Here is an 18109-nt window from a genome sequence, read left to right on the forward strand (position 1 = left end):
CCTCTCCCCATCACGCTCTTTTCTTGCACTGCAGCAGTGCCTGTGGCTGTCACCCCCACAGTGGGAAAATCAGCAGTGGGTTGTGCTCCAGGGCACTCCCAGTGCTGCAGGAGCAGTGGGGTGGTAAAGTGCTAGTAGGGTGGTAGTAAGGTCCACACTTTGGTGCCTGGTGTTGTGCAGAGGGCAGGAATGTGACCAGGGCTGCTGTGGGGCTGTTGCAGAGAAGCAGAAATGCAGCAGAACAGCCACTGCCATGAAATGAGGGGAAGCCCCAAATGCTCCAAGGAGATTTTTCTTTCCCTATCAGTGCTGCCCAAACCTCCCAGTGACAGGCATAGAAAAAGGAATAGATTTACCAGAATCCCCAAATGCTGTATCTAGGAAAATCCCCTGCTGGGATAATGCTGCTCTCCTGCAGCTCCTGCTCTATGCACTGATGGCTTCAGCTCCTCCCTGCTGCCCACTGCAGTGCTGTCCCCTCATCCTGTATTCAGCTTTGGTTCAGCTGCTCTGAGCCTGCAACTCTCTCTGAGCTGCTCAGCCTGATGTGGAGCAGCAGCAGAGCTCAGGGAGCTGGCACTCACTCAGATGGGGCTGTCCCAGGAAAGCTTAAACCTTTCTCTCAACCATCTCCATAAAGCACAGCTGGGACTGGGACAGCTCTGCTTGGGTTTGGCTCCAAAAACAAGTACAAGTGTTTAAGTGCTCATTGTGTTCTCAGAGTAAATGTTTTACCCCCCTGGCACTCGTTTGCAAAGCCAACAAAGCTGCTGTGAGCACTGCCTCTGATGGGCTCTGCCTCAGCCTATGCTGAAACTGCTCCTGATTAGTGGAAATGGACTGAGGAGGGGGAGCTGGGGCTGCTGGACTGGGAAAGTGGGAAGAGGAGGAGTCACTCAGCCACATCTCCCTACAGCCACCTGAGAGCTGAGGAATTAACTGAGTCATTACCCCAGGAAGTGCCCAAATCTCCCTTCCCATGCAGAAAGAAGTGTTTGACAGGGCCAGGCAGGGAGAAGGGAATGACTGCTCAGGGTAGAGGAACGGGACAATCTTCAAGGTCCTTTCCCATGCAAACCATTCCATGACCCCTCTGAGCCAGCCCCTGGGGGAACTGAGTGATCCCTCTCCCTTCCCTGCACCTTCCCTTGGCGCAGCAGGGATGGAGGCAGGTGTGAGACACAAACCTGACATCACTTCTGCTCCTCCAGCCATGGGAGGAGCCAGCTGGTACAGGGCTGGTACAAAAGGTCCTGTGAGGGATTCTAAGCCTTCCCAGGCAGAAGCCAAGGGTTGTCATGAACCACATCTGTCTGTCTAAGTGCTTTCAAACCCATTTTAATATGTTGTGATTCCTGACAGTGGCTTGGAACTCAGGAACAGGGCTGTTTTTAAAGACTCTCCACCTCCCAGAGAAGAAGGAGGCACAGAGAGGGCAAAGGACGAGCGAGGTGAACACACAGACACAAGAGAGGACCAGGAGTTTTATTTGAACACAGTAAGTGGGGTACAGCAGCAGAACTCCTTGAGTCCATCTGGCTTCACATCGTATCAGTTGGTGGCTCGGAGCTGTTCCATCAGGAATCCATTCCCAGTTTCAGGAGGCTGAATCCATCCCTGCAGTGCCTCTTGCCACGCCAGGCTGGCTCCTGCTGCTGAGCTGCTCAGTTCTCATACTTGTGCTTAATGTGTTTCCACAGTTTCTGCATGCAAACAAGCAGGGGAAAAAAAATCAAGATGTTTCAGGCAGCTTCTCAGTGGGGTCTGGATAACAGAATCCAAAATGCAAATTATCCTGCCTGGGGAGGTGGTGATAGAGTCCTGTACTGGCTTGGGGGGACACAGGGATGCACACAGGGGGCTCCTGGCTTCTAATCTGCACAGGGAGGAAGCTGCAGAGATTCCCCTTCCCCTGTTCTGCTCTGGATTAGTGGCCCAGAGACACTGCCTTGAATTCCCACCCCTGCTGGAGAGGGCAGTTCTGCTCCTGCACAGAATAATCATGGAATCATGGAATGGTTGGGTTGGAACAGATCTTAAAGCTCATCCATTGGCACCCCTGCCATGGCAGGGACACCTTCCACACCGTCCCAGGCTGCTCCAAGCTCCAATGTCCAACCTGGCCTTGGGCACTGCCAGGGATCCAGGGGCAGCCACAGCTGCTCTGGGCACCCTGTGCCAGGGCCTGCCCACCCTGCCAGGGAACAATTCCTAATTCCCAATATCCCATCCAGCCCTGCCCTCTGGCAGTGGAAGCCATTCCCTGTGTGCTGTCACTTCAGGCTCTTGTCCAAAGTCCTTTTCTCATCTCCTGGAGGCTCCATAAGCTCTGAATGGGGCTCTAAGGTCTCCCCCAAGCCTGCCTCAGTATCCTGCAGTCATTATCCCATCACTGCTCTACTTAGGAACCTAAGGACGACTTGACCCCTTTTACCCAAAGTTCACGCTGGGGACACCCAAGGCCACCAGCCCTTATCCCCTTCCTTTGCCGTGGGCAGATCGGCCAAGCCGGGGGCCTGCAGAGCACAAAAGCAGCTCCTCTTCCTCCTTCCGCTCCCCCCTGCCCTGCACGCCCCTTCCGAGCGGCCAGAGAAGGCCAAGGACACTCCGACCACCGAGCGCCACGACAGCCGCGGAGCTGACCCCGAGCGAGCCGCGGGCCCGGGGCTGCCGGGGCGGGGCCCAGCGGGGCCGGCCTGACCTTCAGCGCTGGGCCCACGCCCGGGCGGCCCCGGCGGGGCTTTACGCAGCCCTTACCCCTTCGTTGAGCTGCTCGAAGAGCGCGTCCGCGCCCTGGTCGAAGGCGCGCTCGAAGAGCACCGCGCCCAGTACGATCGACAGCGCGAACGTGGAGCTGCGGCGGAACAGCGACGCGTACACCTGCCGCAGCAGCACCATCTTGTCTGCGCGCTCCGCGCCTGCGCCGCGCCGCGAGGGCTGCTGGGGGATGTAGGCGGTACGCTGTGATTTGTACAGCGCGCCGAGCGCCCGTGGGGCATGCTGGAAGTTGTAGGCTGCGCTCTGTGCCGTTTGTGATCTGCGCACGCGCGGTTGCCGTAGGGTGTTGTGGGAGTTGTAGGCGGTGCGGCGCGGGCCTGGCCGGAGGTGGGTGAGCGTGGCGGGGGTACCGGGGGTCCCGCTGAGGCTCCGCTCGTCCCGTCCCTCCCGTCTTGTCCTCAGCGGCCTCCGCTGGGCAACCCCAGGGTTGTGCGGTGAAACCGGCCCGGCCGTGGCTGGGGCGGGACCCAGAGGGCGGCGGGGCGGGAGGGCTGAGGGGGCAGAGACACCCCGGGCCTGCCCTGCCCTGCCCGGGTGTCCGGCCAAGGGTGACAGGGCCAGGAAGGAGGCTGCGGTCACTACCCTCAGTTAACCCCCGGAGGTGGGTGGGAGGGGATTGGGGGTGTTTTCTGCGGTCTGGGGATGCAAAAGGTGGTTGGTGTCAGTGTCGGGGGAGTGGGAGAGGGGTGTGGGGCTCATGAATCGTGGAATGGGTTGGTTGGAAGGGACCCTGAAGCTCATCCAGTGCCACCCCCTGCCATGGCAGGGACACCTTCCACTGTCCCAGGCTGCTCACAGCCCATCCAGCCTGGCCTTGGGCACTGCCAGGGATCCAGGGGCAGCCCCAGCGGCTCTGGGCACCCTGTGCCAGGGCCAGAGGACCTCTGACAGCCGCTCCAGAGACATCGGGAGGAGTGGGACCTGGCCCCGTGTGGCAGGACAAAAGTGTGAACGTTCCTATTTGCTGCCCCTGTATTTGTGTTTCTCTGCTTTTAACCTCAGTGAGAGCAGAGCAGCCCTGGTTGACTCTAGCACAGAGGGGAGAGAGGTAAATTTGGATTTAGGAAGGCAGAACAGACAGGGGCGGGACAGGGGAATCCTGACACTGAGGCTGTTTCCCCACAGGGCTGTTGTTAAATGAGTATCTGCATGAAGTTCTAGAGCAGACCCTCAAGTGATGCTGCTCTGTTGTTTTGTTTGTCCCACCCCCTCAGAAGTAGCACAAGGTCTGTCTGCAGAGTCATTTCTCCTGATTTATTCATGTTTTTTCCCCTCATGCAGTGTGTCTGGGGATCTGTGGGATTTTTCTGAGTTAGGACAAGACCTCTGCTTGTTCTGGAAGCCTGGGAGGTGCCTGGTGCTTTCTTGTGTTGTGTTATTCCATAGGAACCCCAGAATATCCTGAGCTGGAAGGGACCCACAGGGATCATCCAGCCCAGCCCCTGTCCCTGCCCAGACCCCCAACAACCCCACCCTGTCCATCCCTGGCAGCGCTGGCCAAAGGCTCCTGGAGCTCTGGCAGCCTCGGGGCCGTGCCCATTCCCTGGGCAGCCTGGGCAGTGCCAGCACCCTCTGGGGAAGAACCTTGCCCTGATCTCAGCCTGAGCTGCCCTGACCCAGCTCCAGCCGTGCCCTGAGTTCTGACCCTAGTCAGCACAGAAATGAGCTCAGAAAAACTCAATTTTTATTTTTCAAAAGTAACTGCTCTGGATTATCTAACACAAATCCCCCCAGCTGCCCATTAATTGCTGCTACCAGGATGGTTTGTGTGTGGTCAGGTTGATGTTGATCCCAAATCAAGCTCTGGATTCCCAGTGGAAGCTCTCCCCACCTGTGTCAGGGATTGGGATGAGATGAGCTTTAAAGTCCCTTCCAATCCAGCCATTCCATAATTCCATGACAGGGCCCAGGGAATGGCTTCCCAGTGCCAGAGGGCAGGGATGGATGGGATATTGGGAATTAGGAATTGTTCCCTGCAGGGTGGGCAGGCCCTGGCACAGGGTGCCCAGAGCAGCTGTGGCTGCCCCTGGATCCCTGGCAGTGCCCAAGGCCAGGCTGGACAGTGGGGCTGGGAGCAGCCTGGGACAGTGGGAGGTGTCCCTGCAATGGCAGGGATGGCACTGGATGAGCTTTAATATCCCTTCCAACCAAGCCATTCCATGATTCCATGGTTCCTCTGGGTGGAATGGAAAGCAGGATCTGTGCCTCTGTCATTGGGAAGGTGCTGGCACACTCTGCTGCCATTCCAAGTCTCCCTGCAGATCTGAGCCCATTAAATTGGCAGCTGAGCATCAGAAGCCTGACACTTGGATTTAATTAATTCACATCTGCCTGGGTATCCAGAGTGGCTGGAATGGCCCCGAGCCCGGGCTGTGAGAAAGCAGGAAATTGAGGTCAGGGCCCAGCAGCACCTCCCGGGGCTGCTGTGGAGAGCAGCAGCTCCCCCCAGACACAAAGGAGTCTGTGCCCCTCCCAGGGTCACCTTCCTCCCTCTGCCCCGGGAAGCACCCCCAGAGGCTGAGATAAAATCTGCAGCTGACACAGAGCAGCGTGGAGTGTTCTGGCAGCAGCTGGAGCAGGGAAAATGTGGGATGGTGCCCAGGATATCTTGGCTAGACTTGTCCCAGGCCCCTCTCTGTCACCTTTGAGGTGTCTCACACCGGGGTATTGCTCACCCAGCAGGGCTTCGGGAGACACAGCACAGCATTGCTGTTACACTTTCATACAGCATAAAGCCCTGGGTTGTTGGGGGTTTTTTATTTTAATTTGCATTTATTCAGGAAGACTTTTAAGCTGGCACAAAGCCTGGCTGGAAGCATTTATGGCTGTGGTGGGCCCAGGTCTGAGTGCCCTGATTCAGTTGCAAATCAGGGGCTGGAGATGTTGAGAGGAAACGGCCAGGCTGAGGCAGTTCTTTATAGAACAGCTACATTTACTTTATTTCACAATGACTAAGATGGATTTAATTAGGAGCCATCTCTGTTTTCAGCTGAATAATGCTCTTTGTTTACTGCCCGAGCCGTTTGGGGAGATGGAAATAGGTTGGTGCTGCTCAGAAGCAGCTTTTGACTCCTCTGGACTCACAGAGTGCTGGGAAGTGCTGGTGTTACAGAGAGTTGGCAGAACCCAGCAAGGCATCCATGCAGTGGAATCCTTGAAAAGATGGGGATAAGTGTTGGGTACGATCACTGAAGGGGAAAAGTCTCAGGGAGAATCTGATACCTCTCTAATTGGTTTTTACAATCCCTCTGTCCCCTGCAATGGGAATTGCTTGGAGAATTTGGGAGCAGGCAGCCATGGGATGTGGGATCTGGAGTCTGTAGGAGCTTTCTGCCCTGGTTGTTGGGGGAGGAGGGGGAAGGAGCTTCTGCAATTATTGCTGTTGGAGTGATGAAAGAGAAAGTTTGAAATACGATTTCAAAGGCTGGCTGCTGCTGGGCTTCCGCAGGCAGAATTCCCTGGGAGATCTCTGGAAACTTGTGTGGGACCACTGCAGAATCTCATTTGTTTTCCCTGTCTGCAGCATTCTCTTCTGCAGAGATGGAGTGCAGGAGCCAGCAGCTGAGACAGGGAGATTTTTGTGTCACCAGGAACTTTGGGAGACTATGGAATAACATGTGGAACAGGGATTTTTCAGTATTTAAAAGCATTGTTCCCCCTGAATTCCAGCGTCACCACAGTGCTGCAAACCTGGCTGCAGAACTCAGGGATGCAAAGGATGAGGGAATTTATGGCTCTGTGCTCATTAAGCAGCACTTGGGTTTGGATTCTTGGGCTGGAGGAGGACGATTTCAGACCTCAAGCCCTGCAGAGCTGGGTCAGGATCAGCTCAGGGCATGGGGGATTTGGGGTCCCAGCAAAAACAGCTGGGGCTTGGCCAGCCCTCACCCCCCCAAGAAAGAACCTCAAAGGGATTCCAATTCACTTGGAATATCTGAACATTTTGCCTTCAGTGTGGAGGTTTTCAACCCAATTTTAAAAATCTCAGACGGTCCTCCCATTGAATGCAGCTTTGCTTTCACTTGTGGTGTGAGGCCTCTGAGATTTCCAGGGGTTTGATTTTGAAGCAGCAGTTCCTGGGAGCAGGGGAGGGAAGGGAATGTGGTGCTGGTGCTCCTGCTGGGATAGATGTCTGCCAGGAGGCTTGGCAGCCCTGCCTGAGCTGGGCATGCTGGCTCTTGAGGGGTTGCCTGGTGCTCTGCTCTTCGTCCTGAGCCAGGGGAATCAGCCAGGGGGCTGTGATTGATTCTGGACTTATTTTATTTATAAAATCTTTATTTCTTTTGCTGGTCTCTGTGCCACTTTTTAAATGCATTCAGCTGTCAAAGTGTCAAAACCTGGAGAATTGCTTTTGGAGTTTATCTCTCAGTCCATCCATCTTTGCCATTCATCAGGTGCCTTTATATTCCTTGGGAGAGAGCTTGCAGCTCCTTCAGGGTGTTTGTTGCACCTCCAGCAGGAGCATTCGATGGGGACAGGTGCCTGAAGGATAAAACACAAGCTGATCTCACCTGCACTGTCAGTGGCAGGCCCAGCACAGGTGGGAGCTCCCAAATTCTGTTGTGATCTTAGTGCTGTACTCAGAGCAGACACACCTTGGTGCCAAAGACTGGGGATGTTGAGGAGAGCAATGCATGATGTCTAGGAAAAAACCAGGTGGCTCAGTGGATTGCAGGAATTATGTCCTGTAGTGTTTGTAATGTGGCTTCCCACCTGCAGCACAGGTGAGAGCAGCTTCTGGTTTATCTTTGAGGATAAAATGAGCTTTGCTGAGTTTCTTCCTTACCTTGCAGAGATGGACACTGGGGAGTTTGCTTCCTCTTTTCTATCAGCTCGTGGAGGCTGTGGTCAAAGGTCCCCAGGACCTCCAGCTCCTCCTGTTTGCACCTTGGATAGTTTGTGCTGCACCTTCCCTGGAGCCTGTGGCTCTCTGTTTTCTGTGCTCTGTGCTCAGTGAAGGAGAATCCTTCCAGCAGAGCTGTTGTTGCTTTGGGTGACAGAGATAAATGCAGATCAGGCCTTTTCTCCCATGTACAGGCAGCAGATCCTGCCCCAGCAGTCTGTGATGGACAAGGATATAAACTGTTGGGTCTCACCTCTTTCTCTGTCTGCCATCCCTAAGTGATTGGAGTTCTCCTTCTCTGGAAGCAGGCACTGTAAATCCTGGATCCTCCTTTCCCATGGCTGGGTGCCGAGGAGCTGCCTGATGACCTCAGGATGTGCTGATGCTGTTTTGCCAGGAGAGAGATGGGCAAAAGGTACTTCTGTGACTACTGTGACAGGTCCTTCCAGGACAACCTGCACAACAGGAAGAAACACCTCAATGGAGTGCAGCATCTCCGGGCCAAAAGAGTCTGGTACGACTTATTCCGAGGTGGGTGCTCCCAGCTGTCTGTCACTCCCTTCCTGGGATGGATGTGGGGGAGTGGGAAGAGAAAATAAATCAGCACTGATGGTTTATATGCTCTGTGTGCCAGCAATTAGAGCACGTGGTGCTGCTGAATCAGGCAGTCTCAGAGGTGAAACCCTCATGTGTGGCTCTGCCCTGTCTCAGCACACAGTTCCAGGTGTGTTAGTGCCTGCCTGAGGAGTGCAGTGGGAGTGGGCTAAACTGGCTGTGAAACCATTGCCTGCATGTCCCTCTGCTTCCTTCTGCTCCCTGACCAGTTTGGGACTGGACATGATGGGATTTTGCTGCACCAAGGATCTTTACCTGGGTTCATTCCTTGTCTCCCCAGATGCTGCTGCTATCCTGCAGGAAGAGCAAACCAAGAAACCTTGTCGGAAGTTTCTGCAAACAGGTGAGGAGTTCTGAGGTGGAAAGAAGTGCCTGGGCTCTAGCAGCTCCTTCCAGAGCCAGCCCAAGGCTGGAGACAGGGGCTTGGGTCTTTGTTTGGCGTGTTTGGCATGCAGGTTGTGATGGAGCCTGGGTTTGCTTGCACAAGGACCTCCTGTGGGTGGTTCTCATGGGTCTCTGGCTTTTCCCAGAATTACTAAAGTTGGAAAAGACCTTTAAGATCACCAAGTCCAAATGTCAGTACAGCACCACCATATTCATCATTAAACCATGTCCCCAGGTGCCCCATCCACAGATTTTTTTGAGCACTTCCAGGGGTGGTGACTGCACCACTTTTCTCGTCAGCCCTTTCCAGTGCTTTACAACCCATTCTGCGAAGAAATATTTCCTAATATCTAATCTAGAGAATTTTGAAACTGAATTTTCAAATTGCACTATTTCATTCCAGGACAGTGTGATTTCGGGTCCAACTGCAGATTTTCCCACATGACAGAGCAGGACCTGGAGAAGCTGAGTGCCCAGGTTCAAGGTGAGTCCTCCAACAAGGCAATATCTGAAGATCTCTTCAGAGGGGGAGTTGCTCCAGGGGGCTGTGAGGGGTTGTGCAGGCTGTGATCCCTTGCTGCCTGCATGGAGCCAGCCAATCCCTCTTGCTTCCCAGTGCTGTGTGAGCCTGGAAGTGCTGCAGTTTGTCATATGCTCCCTGCTCTCAAGCTGCTGGCACAGACACAAACCTGGAGCTGAGCAGTGCTGTTACCACTTGGCAGCAAGAGTTTGGAGTGGCCTTCCTGAGCCCTCGGGGTTTTGCTCAGTCAGGGAATAAAAACTGTCAGCAGCAGAGGGCACTGGTACATCACATCCCCTTAAATTTATGGATTTGATTTCCCCCCACCTTGCTGCTATTACCAGGGAGCTGCTGCTTCAGCCCGTGGGAAGAGCTGGTGGGAAGAGCTGTCCTGCTGTCGGGCTGTGAAAGGGGTCCTGGATCCAGAAACAGCCTCTGCTTGGGTGGCTTTGGATGGAAGTGAAGTGTGGGCAGAGGGTGGATGGCAGCTGCTCCCTGCTGGGAGCCTGCAGAGCACTTTTGAACCTTCTCATTCTGGGACTACCATTCTTGGAGCTACTTTTCTCTTAGGGAAAAGAGGTGGTAGCTCTGTTTTCTCCATGGGAGTCATTATTTTAGTGGTTAAAGAAAATCACAGAATCGCAGACTGGGCTGGGTGGGAAGGGATCTTAGAGCTCATATCACTCCACCCCTGCCGTGGGCAGGGACACCTTCCACTAGACCAGGTTACTCCAAACCCCATCCAGCTTGGACATCCAAGCCCCATCCATCCCTTGGACACTTCCAGGGAGTGTGAGTGAGGTGTTGGTGAGAACTTGTGGAACGCTTGAAATCTCTGCTGGAGATCATCTAATCCTAACTATGCTGAAAGCAGGGTGAACTCAAGCAGGGTGCTCAGGGCCACATCCAAGGCTGGAGACTCTGTGGATGACCTGATCCAGTGTTTGACTGGGTTCATAATAAAAGTGTGTAATTTTTAAAGTATTTAAATAGAAAATCCTGATGGAAATTCCTGTATTTTGGGTTGTGCCCATTGTCACAGCGCTGGGTACAGCACCCAGATGTGGCCTCACACAGTGTGAAGCAGAGAGGCATTCCTTCCCCAGCCTGGTGTCCCAGTGCAGCCCAGCTTGGAGCAGCTCCCGTGCCCACATCCTCGCTGGAGCCAGCTGTTGTTTTGCTGGGAGTCTGGCGAGGCCAGGCTGAAGTGTTGGAAGTGTGGGATGTGAGAGGGGGGTGTGCACGGGGCAGAGCCTCTCCTGGCCCTAGAGGGGTCCCGTCTGGGGAGGGAGAGCTCAGGAGAGCCAGGGGCAGGCAGGCAGGCAGCACAGAGCTATTCCAGGCCGTGCTGAGTCAGTGAGAGCCCCCGAGGTGACTCTGAATCAATCTCTGAGCGCCGCTGGCAGTCGATAAAGCTACGGTGGGGACGGAGTGCTCCAGCCCTTCCCAGAGTCACCTTCCAGCCAGAGCCTCTCCCTGACCCCCCTCTGCTGGGCTCCCGAGGGTGCACAGAGTGGCAGCACAGGAACCTCTGGCATTTCCAGGCACTGGCTGTTCCTGCAGGAGACGTGGGAGCTCTCTGGAGCGGAGCAGGGAGGGCTGGCAGCTCCTCTGCGCTCGGGCAGCTTTCCTTGCCAATTACACTTGTTATTGAGTATTGACTTGTGTCAAATGGGTCGGTGTAAGTGCAGGATTGGCTGCTGAGAGCCAATTCCAGAGAGATTACTGGGAAACCTTGCATTTGTGCTCTGGAGTCAAACATTTCATTTACCAATTAGCCCTGAAGGAGCAATGGCCAGGGGACAGGGGGTGCTTGGTTGGAGAGTTCAATCCTGCTCACCTCTCTTATGGTGTGGTTTCGTGCATCACACAGGCTCCAGCTCTGATCAGAGAGTTTGGAGGGATTTGGTGCCGGGAAAGGCTCAGCAGGATTTGGTGGAGGAGAGGGACAGCCTGTAACAGACAGGAGGGAAGGATCAGACACTCTCTGGTGAGTCTGGGGACGTCCCAGCACTCCTTCAGCTGCCAAAGCACCCTTGTCTCAGGTGCTGAGGGTGAGGAGGGCAGAGTTGAGGGCAAGCTTGTAGTGGCAGGGTGTGTAATTCACACAGGATTCTCCATCACTAATACCCCACATGCATTTCCAGTCAGGATCTCTGAGCCATAAGCCATCCCAAGCCACAGCCAGCAGGATTGGAGCAATCTGGACCAGGCTGCCTCTCACTGACCCAGCTGGGAGATTTTGGCAGCTTTGGAGCCAGGGGTCACCAGGGATTTGAGTTGAGCCAAGAGGCTGGAAGCTCCAGAGCTTTCCCAATCCTGGGGGGACCATGCTGGGGGTGGCCAGGCTGGTGGGGGATGCTTTCCTGGTGGGCCTACAGTGCTGCTTAACTCTCCTTTCCTCAGCTCTGGTGCAGGCAAAGCCTTGTCTGACTTTTTTTTAACCCATCTAAACTGTGATGACACTTTTTTTATCATGTAAATATTGAACCTGTCCCTGAGTCTCTGTGGGTATTTTGGCATTGGTAGCTCTGTGTCCATGAACTCACCTTGATAATGAAGTATTTTTATCACAGCCAAAGGAAATGTGACATATCCTTAACATTTGGCCCTTTTAATGCTGGGAGTTCACCCTGTAGTTTGTGTAAGTTTTGTGGGTTAAGCAGGAAAATTTCTGGATGATTCCATGTTCTAGAACAGCTTGGAGCCTGGCCTACTTTGGCGTCAGCATCTCTGCACCCTGTAGAATATCCTCATCAAGAAGCAACAGTTTACACCTTCAGCAGGGAGGGAGCTCATATTCCCAGCTGTTCCCCCATCAAAGCATTAGCCTTCTGCATCTGCTGCATCATTCATCAGCCAGACACTTCCAGGCTGTCATTTTAAGTACAGTCATGTCAGGAAAAGTCACTGTCAAATTGCCATCTCCTTGCTCAGAGTTATTGGCTCCCCGCTAATCCGTGTCCCTGGTGCAGGCAGGATCGACCTGGCTGGGCTCTGGTGACTTCAGCCAGGGCTGCCAGAGGAGGGCACGGCTGGGGAGTGTTTGCAGGATGTCCATGAGGATCTGAGGGCCCTGCTGGGGTGGCTGGAGTCTACTGGTTTAACTGGGCAGGGAGCAAGAGGAGCATTCACACTGGGCTGCAGGGCAGTCACTTGTTTAGCTGCTCTGATTGCAGGGGCTCCTCAGCCTCATCTCAGCCATGTTCTGGTGCTGGCCTTGTGCTCTGGAGGAGTTGGGGTTCCACATCATCCACCAGGGAGGCAGCTGAGGGATTTCATGTGCATCCTCTTTGCTTGGCTGGAGCTGAGGGATTTCCTGTGCATTGCTTTGCTGGGTGATCCCCCCAGCAAGTACTGGCAGGTTTCATCTCTCACACAGCAGTGCCTTTGTCAAGAATAAAACCCATGAGGAGAGAAGATAGGTGTGGACCCTGCTCTGGCATCATTAGAGGCACTTCACAACTACAGATGCTCTTTCAATTGGCTGTAATTAGGCTTTGAAGCAAACACCACAGTGAGGAGGAGGAGGGGGGAAGCACCTTCACACCTGTCCAGCTGCATGGCACGTGTGGGGAGCAAGGGCTGGTAAAGGCCTTTCAGAGCTGCTTCTTGGAATAGCTGTTCAGGGAGTATTTCCAATTTCAGGGTGCATTTGGTGGTTCCTGGATGGGATGTGTGTGCTCCAGAGGGACATGGACATCATCAATGTGGGCAGAACTGGAGAGCTGCCTGTCTCTGCTGCCTTATTTCTGAGCCTGAGGTTTGAACTGCTCTGGAGCAGCAGCTCCTGGAGCTGTGAGGACAGGGAGGCAGCTGAATGTCTTTCTGGTGTGGATATCTGGGGCCTCATTTGGGGCAGTGTGAATCCAGAGCGGTTCCACAGCATCCAGGGAACTTTTCTGGCTGGGACCATGAGTTGTGGCTACTCCATCCCTGGTATGGTACCTTGGGGCTCCCTGCTGTGAACAGAGAAGCTTGAACTGTTTATGCTCTGTTCTCTGTTGGGGCTGGGAGTTGGATGAAGAGGAAATCACAGTGGTACAGAGACGTGGGAGAGATTCTCCATGATTTTCTTCCCTGCCTCATTGAAGCTTCTTGTAGACACTGCTTGTCTGCCCCCTTGCTGAGGTGGGATGTGCTCAGGAGGTGGAAGAACATGGAACAAAGGGAAATAAGCTGCTCAAGGTTGCCAGATGAGTCTAACCCTGAGTGTGAGCAGTGCCCAACTCTCCAGGCTGAGCTTCTCACCTGCCCATCTACCCACCTGGCCAGCTGGCTGGGCTGACCCCAGGTAGCTCTGCTGGGGCTTTGATCCTGGGGAACTGTGGGAGACTGGAACATTGCTGTCCCCAACCTTCTCGGTGGGCTCAGAGCAGCAGCCAGGCCACGGCGGGCTTTCTGTGGTGGCACTGGGCACATTGTCACCCCGCCCAGCAGCAGCAGCTGAAAAGGCTGGGTGACAAATTATCCATCTGGCTGCTCATTGTGTAGCACATCCCTGCCATCCTGATTTAGTATTCAACAGGCAGATGAATAATTGGTTGCCACCATAGGATGAAGTGATCCTTCACTCTGCCCAAGCACTATTAATTTCACACCCTGTCTGCAAAGGTATAATATTTTCCTTAAAACATGTGACATATGGTGGGTGGGTGTGGGGCAGGCTTCTGAGGGGCATGGCTGCAGGTGCCTTGATCCCTAAATGGGGTCAGGGATCCCCCAGAAGGATGGATGAGCAGGGCTAAGGGAATGACATGCAGCTGCCTCTGCTTCCTTTTTATTGTCACCAGTATTTGGTTTTCTGAGCTCCCTGCTCTGTTAGGTGGGAAGTTTCCTCTAGGCTGGGGCTGGGATCACTGGGAGTGTGTCCTCATCCCTGATGTGCTGGCAGGAGTGTGGCTGTGTCAGGACTCCTGCTAGACCTGTTCAGCACCAGCTCTCTCCCTGCAGCTGGGGGGGACTGGGGAGCTTTGCTAACGGGGCAGCTGTGGGTTTGTGCCATGCTGGCTCCGTGCCCTTCTCCCCAGGGGGTGCCTGTGGGCATCTGCCCACACAGCCCTTCCAGAGTGATTGGAGGGGTTGAAATCTTGATTCAGTAAACAGCAGAGGTTTCCTTCTGGTTTCCTTCCTCATTCCTAACCACCATGAGAAATAGGACAAGGAGTAATGGGCTCAAACTGGAAGGGGGGGACATTTAGGTTAGGTATAGGATGGACTCAATGATCTCTCTTGAACCTGATTGATTCTGTAGTTCTGTGATTTATGGAAGAAATCCTTCCCTCTGATAGGGTGAGGCCCTGGCACAGGGTGCCCAGAGAAGCTGTGGCTGCCCCTGGATCCCTGGAAGTGTCCAAGGCCAGGCTGGACAGGGCTTGTAGCAGCCTGGGAGAGTGGAAGCTGTCCCTGACTGTGGCAGGGGGTGGAACAGGGTAAGCTTTGAGGTGACTTCCAACCAAACCATTCCATGGTTCTAAATACAAGAACTTGTCCTCTGGTTCTCTCTGCCCTGGTTCTGCCCCTGGGCTGGTGACAGCTCTGCCTGGGCTGTGCAGGGGTTGGGGACATATCAGGCAGGGAGCTCCTTAAGCAGCCCTGACAGCAGCTCTGGGATCTGTCTGCTGGCTGGAACACGCACCCGGAACTGTTCAGACTCCCCGGGCTGCCAAGGCTGCATCGATCCGGACACTGTCCCTGTCATTTCCACCTAACAGGGCAGGGGTGGCACAGTTGCTGCTGCCAGTTGGAGGGACACAGCTCTGGAAACAGCTCAGGGCCAGCCGAGGCTGTTCCAGGAAAGGATGAGGGTGATCTGCCCCGGGGGGAGATGTCAGACTCCCCTCAGTGCCCAAACTGCCACCATGCTCGTTTAGCTCTTGTCCCCTGCTCTGCCTGGCTGCAGCTGTCACCAAGCATCAGATGGCAGGAGGGCACAGGAGGAGGAGAGGCTGCCCAGGCATGGTGCACACTCTCCACCTTGTGAAACCGTGTAGGGTAATGAGCAGCAGGTTTAATGGAGTGAAAGGACAAGGGTCTGGTGGCCCATTCTCTCATGGCCCTCCCTCTGATCCAGCCCTCTCTGATCTCGATCTTTCTCTCAAGCAGGGGAGAAGAGGCTGAAGGAGCTGCAGAGGGAGGGAGCAGATATCCCACCTGGCACCATTGAGGACTGGCTGGACAAGAGAGCCCAGAGGCTGAGCGCAGCTCAGAGTAACAGGTACTGGGTACTGGGGATCATCCAGGTGTGGATGCAAGGGGGATCCCACAGGAGGGCTGGGATAGGGGAGGGTACAGGACATCAGAGCTCCCAAAATCTCCAGGCAGCACTCCTGAGGGGCCTGTGTGTGGGTGCAGCCCTGCCTGCCCCACCAGGGATGTCTGCACAGCTCTCCCTGTTTGCCAGGGGACACTTTGGGAACAAGCCATAGCAGAGGGCTGCCCTTGCTCTGTGCAGAGCGCACAGACACACCTGGAAGGACAGAGCTGCTGCTGTGCTGGCTCATTAATGCCCAGGTTCAGTGTCAGGAGCCTGCTTTCATCTGTTGACAGCTCCCCCATGCCCTGCCTGCCAGGGAGGGTGGAATTGGCTCCTCCTCACAGGATCCATTCAGACTGGGACACTGGCTGTTTCCTTGCTCACCTGACTGTGCCGCAGGCTTAATGGGATGACATTTGGGCAGGTGCCAAATCTCTCTTCTGTTCTTTCTCTGTTTGTTCCCGTCCTCTCCGTGTTTGGACTGGGCAGGAGCTTCCTTCTGGTGCTTGTCTGAGCTTGTTGCTCTGGGATTGTTCTGTCCCTCAGCTCGGCTGCCCTTGGCCTTGCACAGGTGCCCACATTCCTGTCCCCTGCACTTCACTTGCCCCATTTTGTTTGTTCTGTCTGTGAATCCCTGGAACATGGGATAGATAAGCTCTTATAGAAGATAGCCATCACTATTCCCAGAGGAATTTCCAGACCTTCAGAACTACTTGGTCTTACCCAGAGGAATGTTCAGACCTTCAGAACTTGGTCCCTGCCTCCATAGATACACAAAACAAATTTCCAGGATTGTTGCTCTTTTTCCAGCCTCCCTCTCCCTGCAGGCTCAGAAACCATCTGCTACAGGAATTAAACACCAACTCTTGGAACTTCCCTTCCTCTCTCCAGTCTTGCCAATGCCGCTCCCAATCATCTCTGTGCTCCCCTTGTGCCCTCCAGCCCCACATTTCGTGGGATTGATTTTTGCCAGTTTCCAAAGGAAACATAGAACATGGATTTCCATTAGAAAAGGATCCAAGGCCTCAGAGCTTCTGGGAATCCACAAGTTCCATATGTGTGGAAGTAGGTAGAGGAGATGGATCCCATTGACACCTTCAGAAAGAAAATATTCTTGACCTTGCTGGCCACTGGAGAATCCCTGTGGGGCAGCCATTGAGAATGCTCCAGCTGTAGGTAAACCTTTGATAGAGCACTTGTAGCTCATGAGACCCCAGGGAACTGAGTACCCAGGCAGCATCCTGCCTATTGATCAGTCCTGCTGCTCAGGAAATGCTCATTAGGTGATGGCTCAACCTTGCAGCATTCCCTCTGCTCCATATCCACCGTGTGCCTGAGCCACAGTGCTAGGGGGATGACACCAAATATCCCTGCCCAGAGGGGCTGGTGTGTGTCCTCATGGTCCTGCCTCATCCTGGGCTCTGGAGAATCTCCACTGAGGGGATAAACCTTGTGCCAAGTGACTTTGCTCTGTGTTAGTTGCCTGGAAAACGCTCCTGGAAAACTACTCCTGTAGTTGGCTCTGGGCCACGGCCCCGCAGGGAAAGGAGGGTGCTGCTTCTCCCCGGGGTTATGTAAAGGAGTTTGATTAGATTTCTTCTGGCATAACAATTAAAAAGATTCATCAGGATCGGAGGTAGAGGCCTGAGAAGCTGCAAGGTTGCTGTCAGGGCTTGTGTGAGAGAACAAATGAGCTTCCTGCACTTGGGAATTAATGGAAAAGGTACGTTTCCCATGAATTTAAACGTGCCCCGGTCAAACTGGAGGCAAGGGAGAGATGGTTCTTGCTCCTGCACTTCTTCATCCCAGTGTGGTGTTTGCAGCAGCCTCGACCAGTAAAGCTGAGGAGAGAGGCAGGGACGGAGTGATTCCCAGGCTGTGGGGTGAGGGAGAAGCCTCTTCCCTCTGCTGAAGGGTCCTCTGGTGCACACACCCCGCTGGTTTGGCAGCTCCTCCGTTTCCGAGGGGTCCTTGTCCTTTGGGAAGTGCACAGCTGGCTTGGGATTTGGGCTGCTCGGAAAGAAACATCTGCTGGTTTTGTTTGTTCTTCCAACTCAGCTGCGTGAGGAGTGGGGATGGAGGGGCTGGGACCAGCCCTGCTCCCTTCACCTGGCAGCTGTGCCTGCTGAGCCCCTCTCAGGGGGCTGTGCTGCTCCCCCCAGCCCAGACCCCTCACCTCAGTGATCCCCCCTCAGTTTTCACTGGCACACACTGTGTTGGGCTGCTTGGAAATGCTGGGAATGGTCACACAACTGTTGTGGTGCTGGATTTGGGATACGGGGGGTGAATGAACCCATTCGGTGATAACCAAAACCCTTCTCTGCTGGCCCCTTCTCTTTGGGGGCTACTGGAGGGGGCACAGGGAAGGCCAGCCCCCAGCATGGCCTTGGTGTCAGACAGACACACTGCTTCTCACCTCCTCCCTTTCCATCTCCCCTCACAGTGCTCTTCTTGAGAAACCAGCACCATTCCAGTACCCTCTGGGCTGGCCACCAGTGCAGGAGCTGCCCCCGTCCCTGCAGCCCCCCCCGCCCGGGGGGTGGCCAGTGCCCCCCAACCTGCAGTGGGGCTGAGGCACCCCAGAACCTGGCTGGGGCTGCCTGCCTCTGCTCTGGGAAAGGGACAGGATTATTTATACACGCTTTTATTTCAATAAACCCTCCTCCCGCCCGTTGCAGCCTCCGTGTGTCGTGTTCCTGCTGGCCCGGCAGCC

General features: G+C 54.6%; 2 protein-coding genes across 3 annotated transcripts; one reads left to right on the forward strand and one right to left on the reverse strand.

Annotated features, from left to right (window-relative positions):
* Positions 1-1464: 1464 nt before the first annotated feature.
* Positions 1465-2932, reverse strand: UQCR10 (ubiquinol-cytochrome c reductase, complex III subunit X). Its single transcript, XM_084217423.1, has 2 exons — positions 2758-2932; positions 1465-1703 (listed from the first exon to the last, which is right to left on the reverse strand). The coding sequence occupies exons 1-2, from the start codon at positions 2896-2898 to the stop codon at positions 1665-1667; spliced, it is 180 nt and encodes a 59-aa protein (XP_084073549.1). The 5' UTR covers positions 2899-2932; the 3' UTR covers positions 1465-1664.
* Positions 2933-3063: 131 nt separating this feature from the next.
* Positions 3064-18060, forward strand: ZMAT5 (zinc finger matrin-type 5). 2 transcript variants are annotated; one of them, XM_084217186.1, is made up of 6 exons: positions 3064-3105; positions 7927-8152; positions 8517-8579; positions 9024-9104; positions 15246-15357; positions 17840-18060. In XM_084217186.1, exons 2-6 carry the CDS (start codon positions 8026-8028, stop codon positions 17967-17969), a joined length of 513 nt encoding a protein of 170 aa, XP_084073312.1. In that variant the 5' UTR covers positions 3064-3105; positions 7927-8025; the 3' UTR covers positions 17970-18060. The 2 variants fall into 2 exon arrangements, with proteins under 2 accessions (XP_084073312.1, XP_084073311.1); XM_084217185.1 differs by having other exon boundaries at positions 3067-3105; positions 7930-8152.
* The last annotated feature ends 49 nt before the right edge of the window (positions 18061-18109 follow it).

The sequence above is a fragment of the Fringilla coelebs genome (assembly GCF_963513975.1).
Source record: "Fringilla coelebs genome assembly, chromosome: 17".
Classification (NCBI taxonomy): domain Eukaryota; kingdom Metazoa; phylum Chordata; class Aves; order Passeriformes; family Fringillidae; genus Fringilla; species Fringilla coelebs.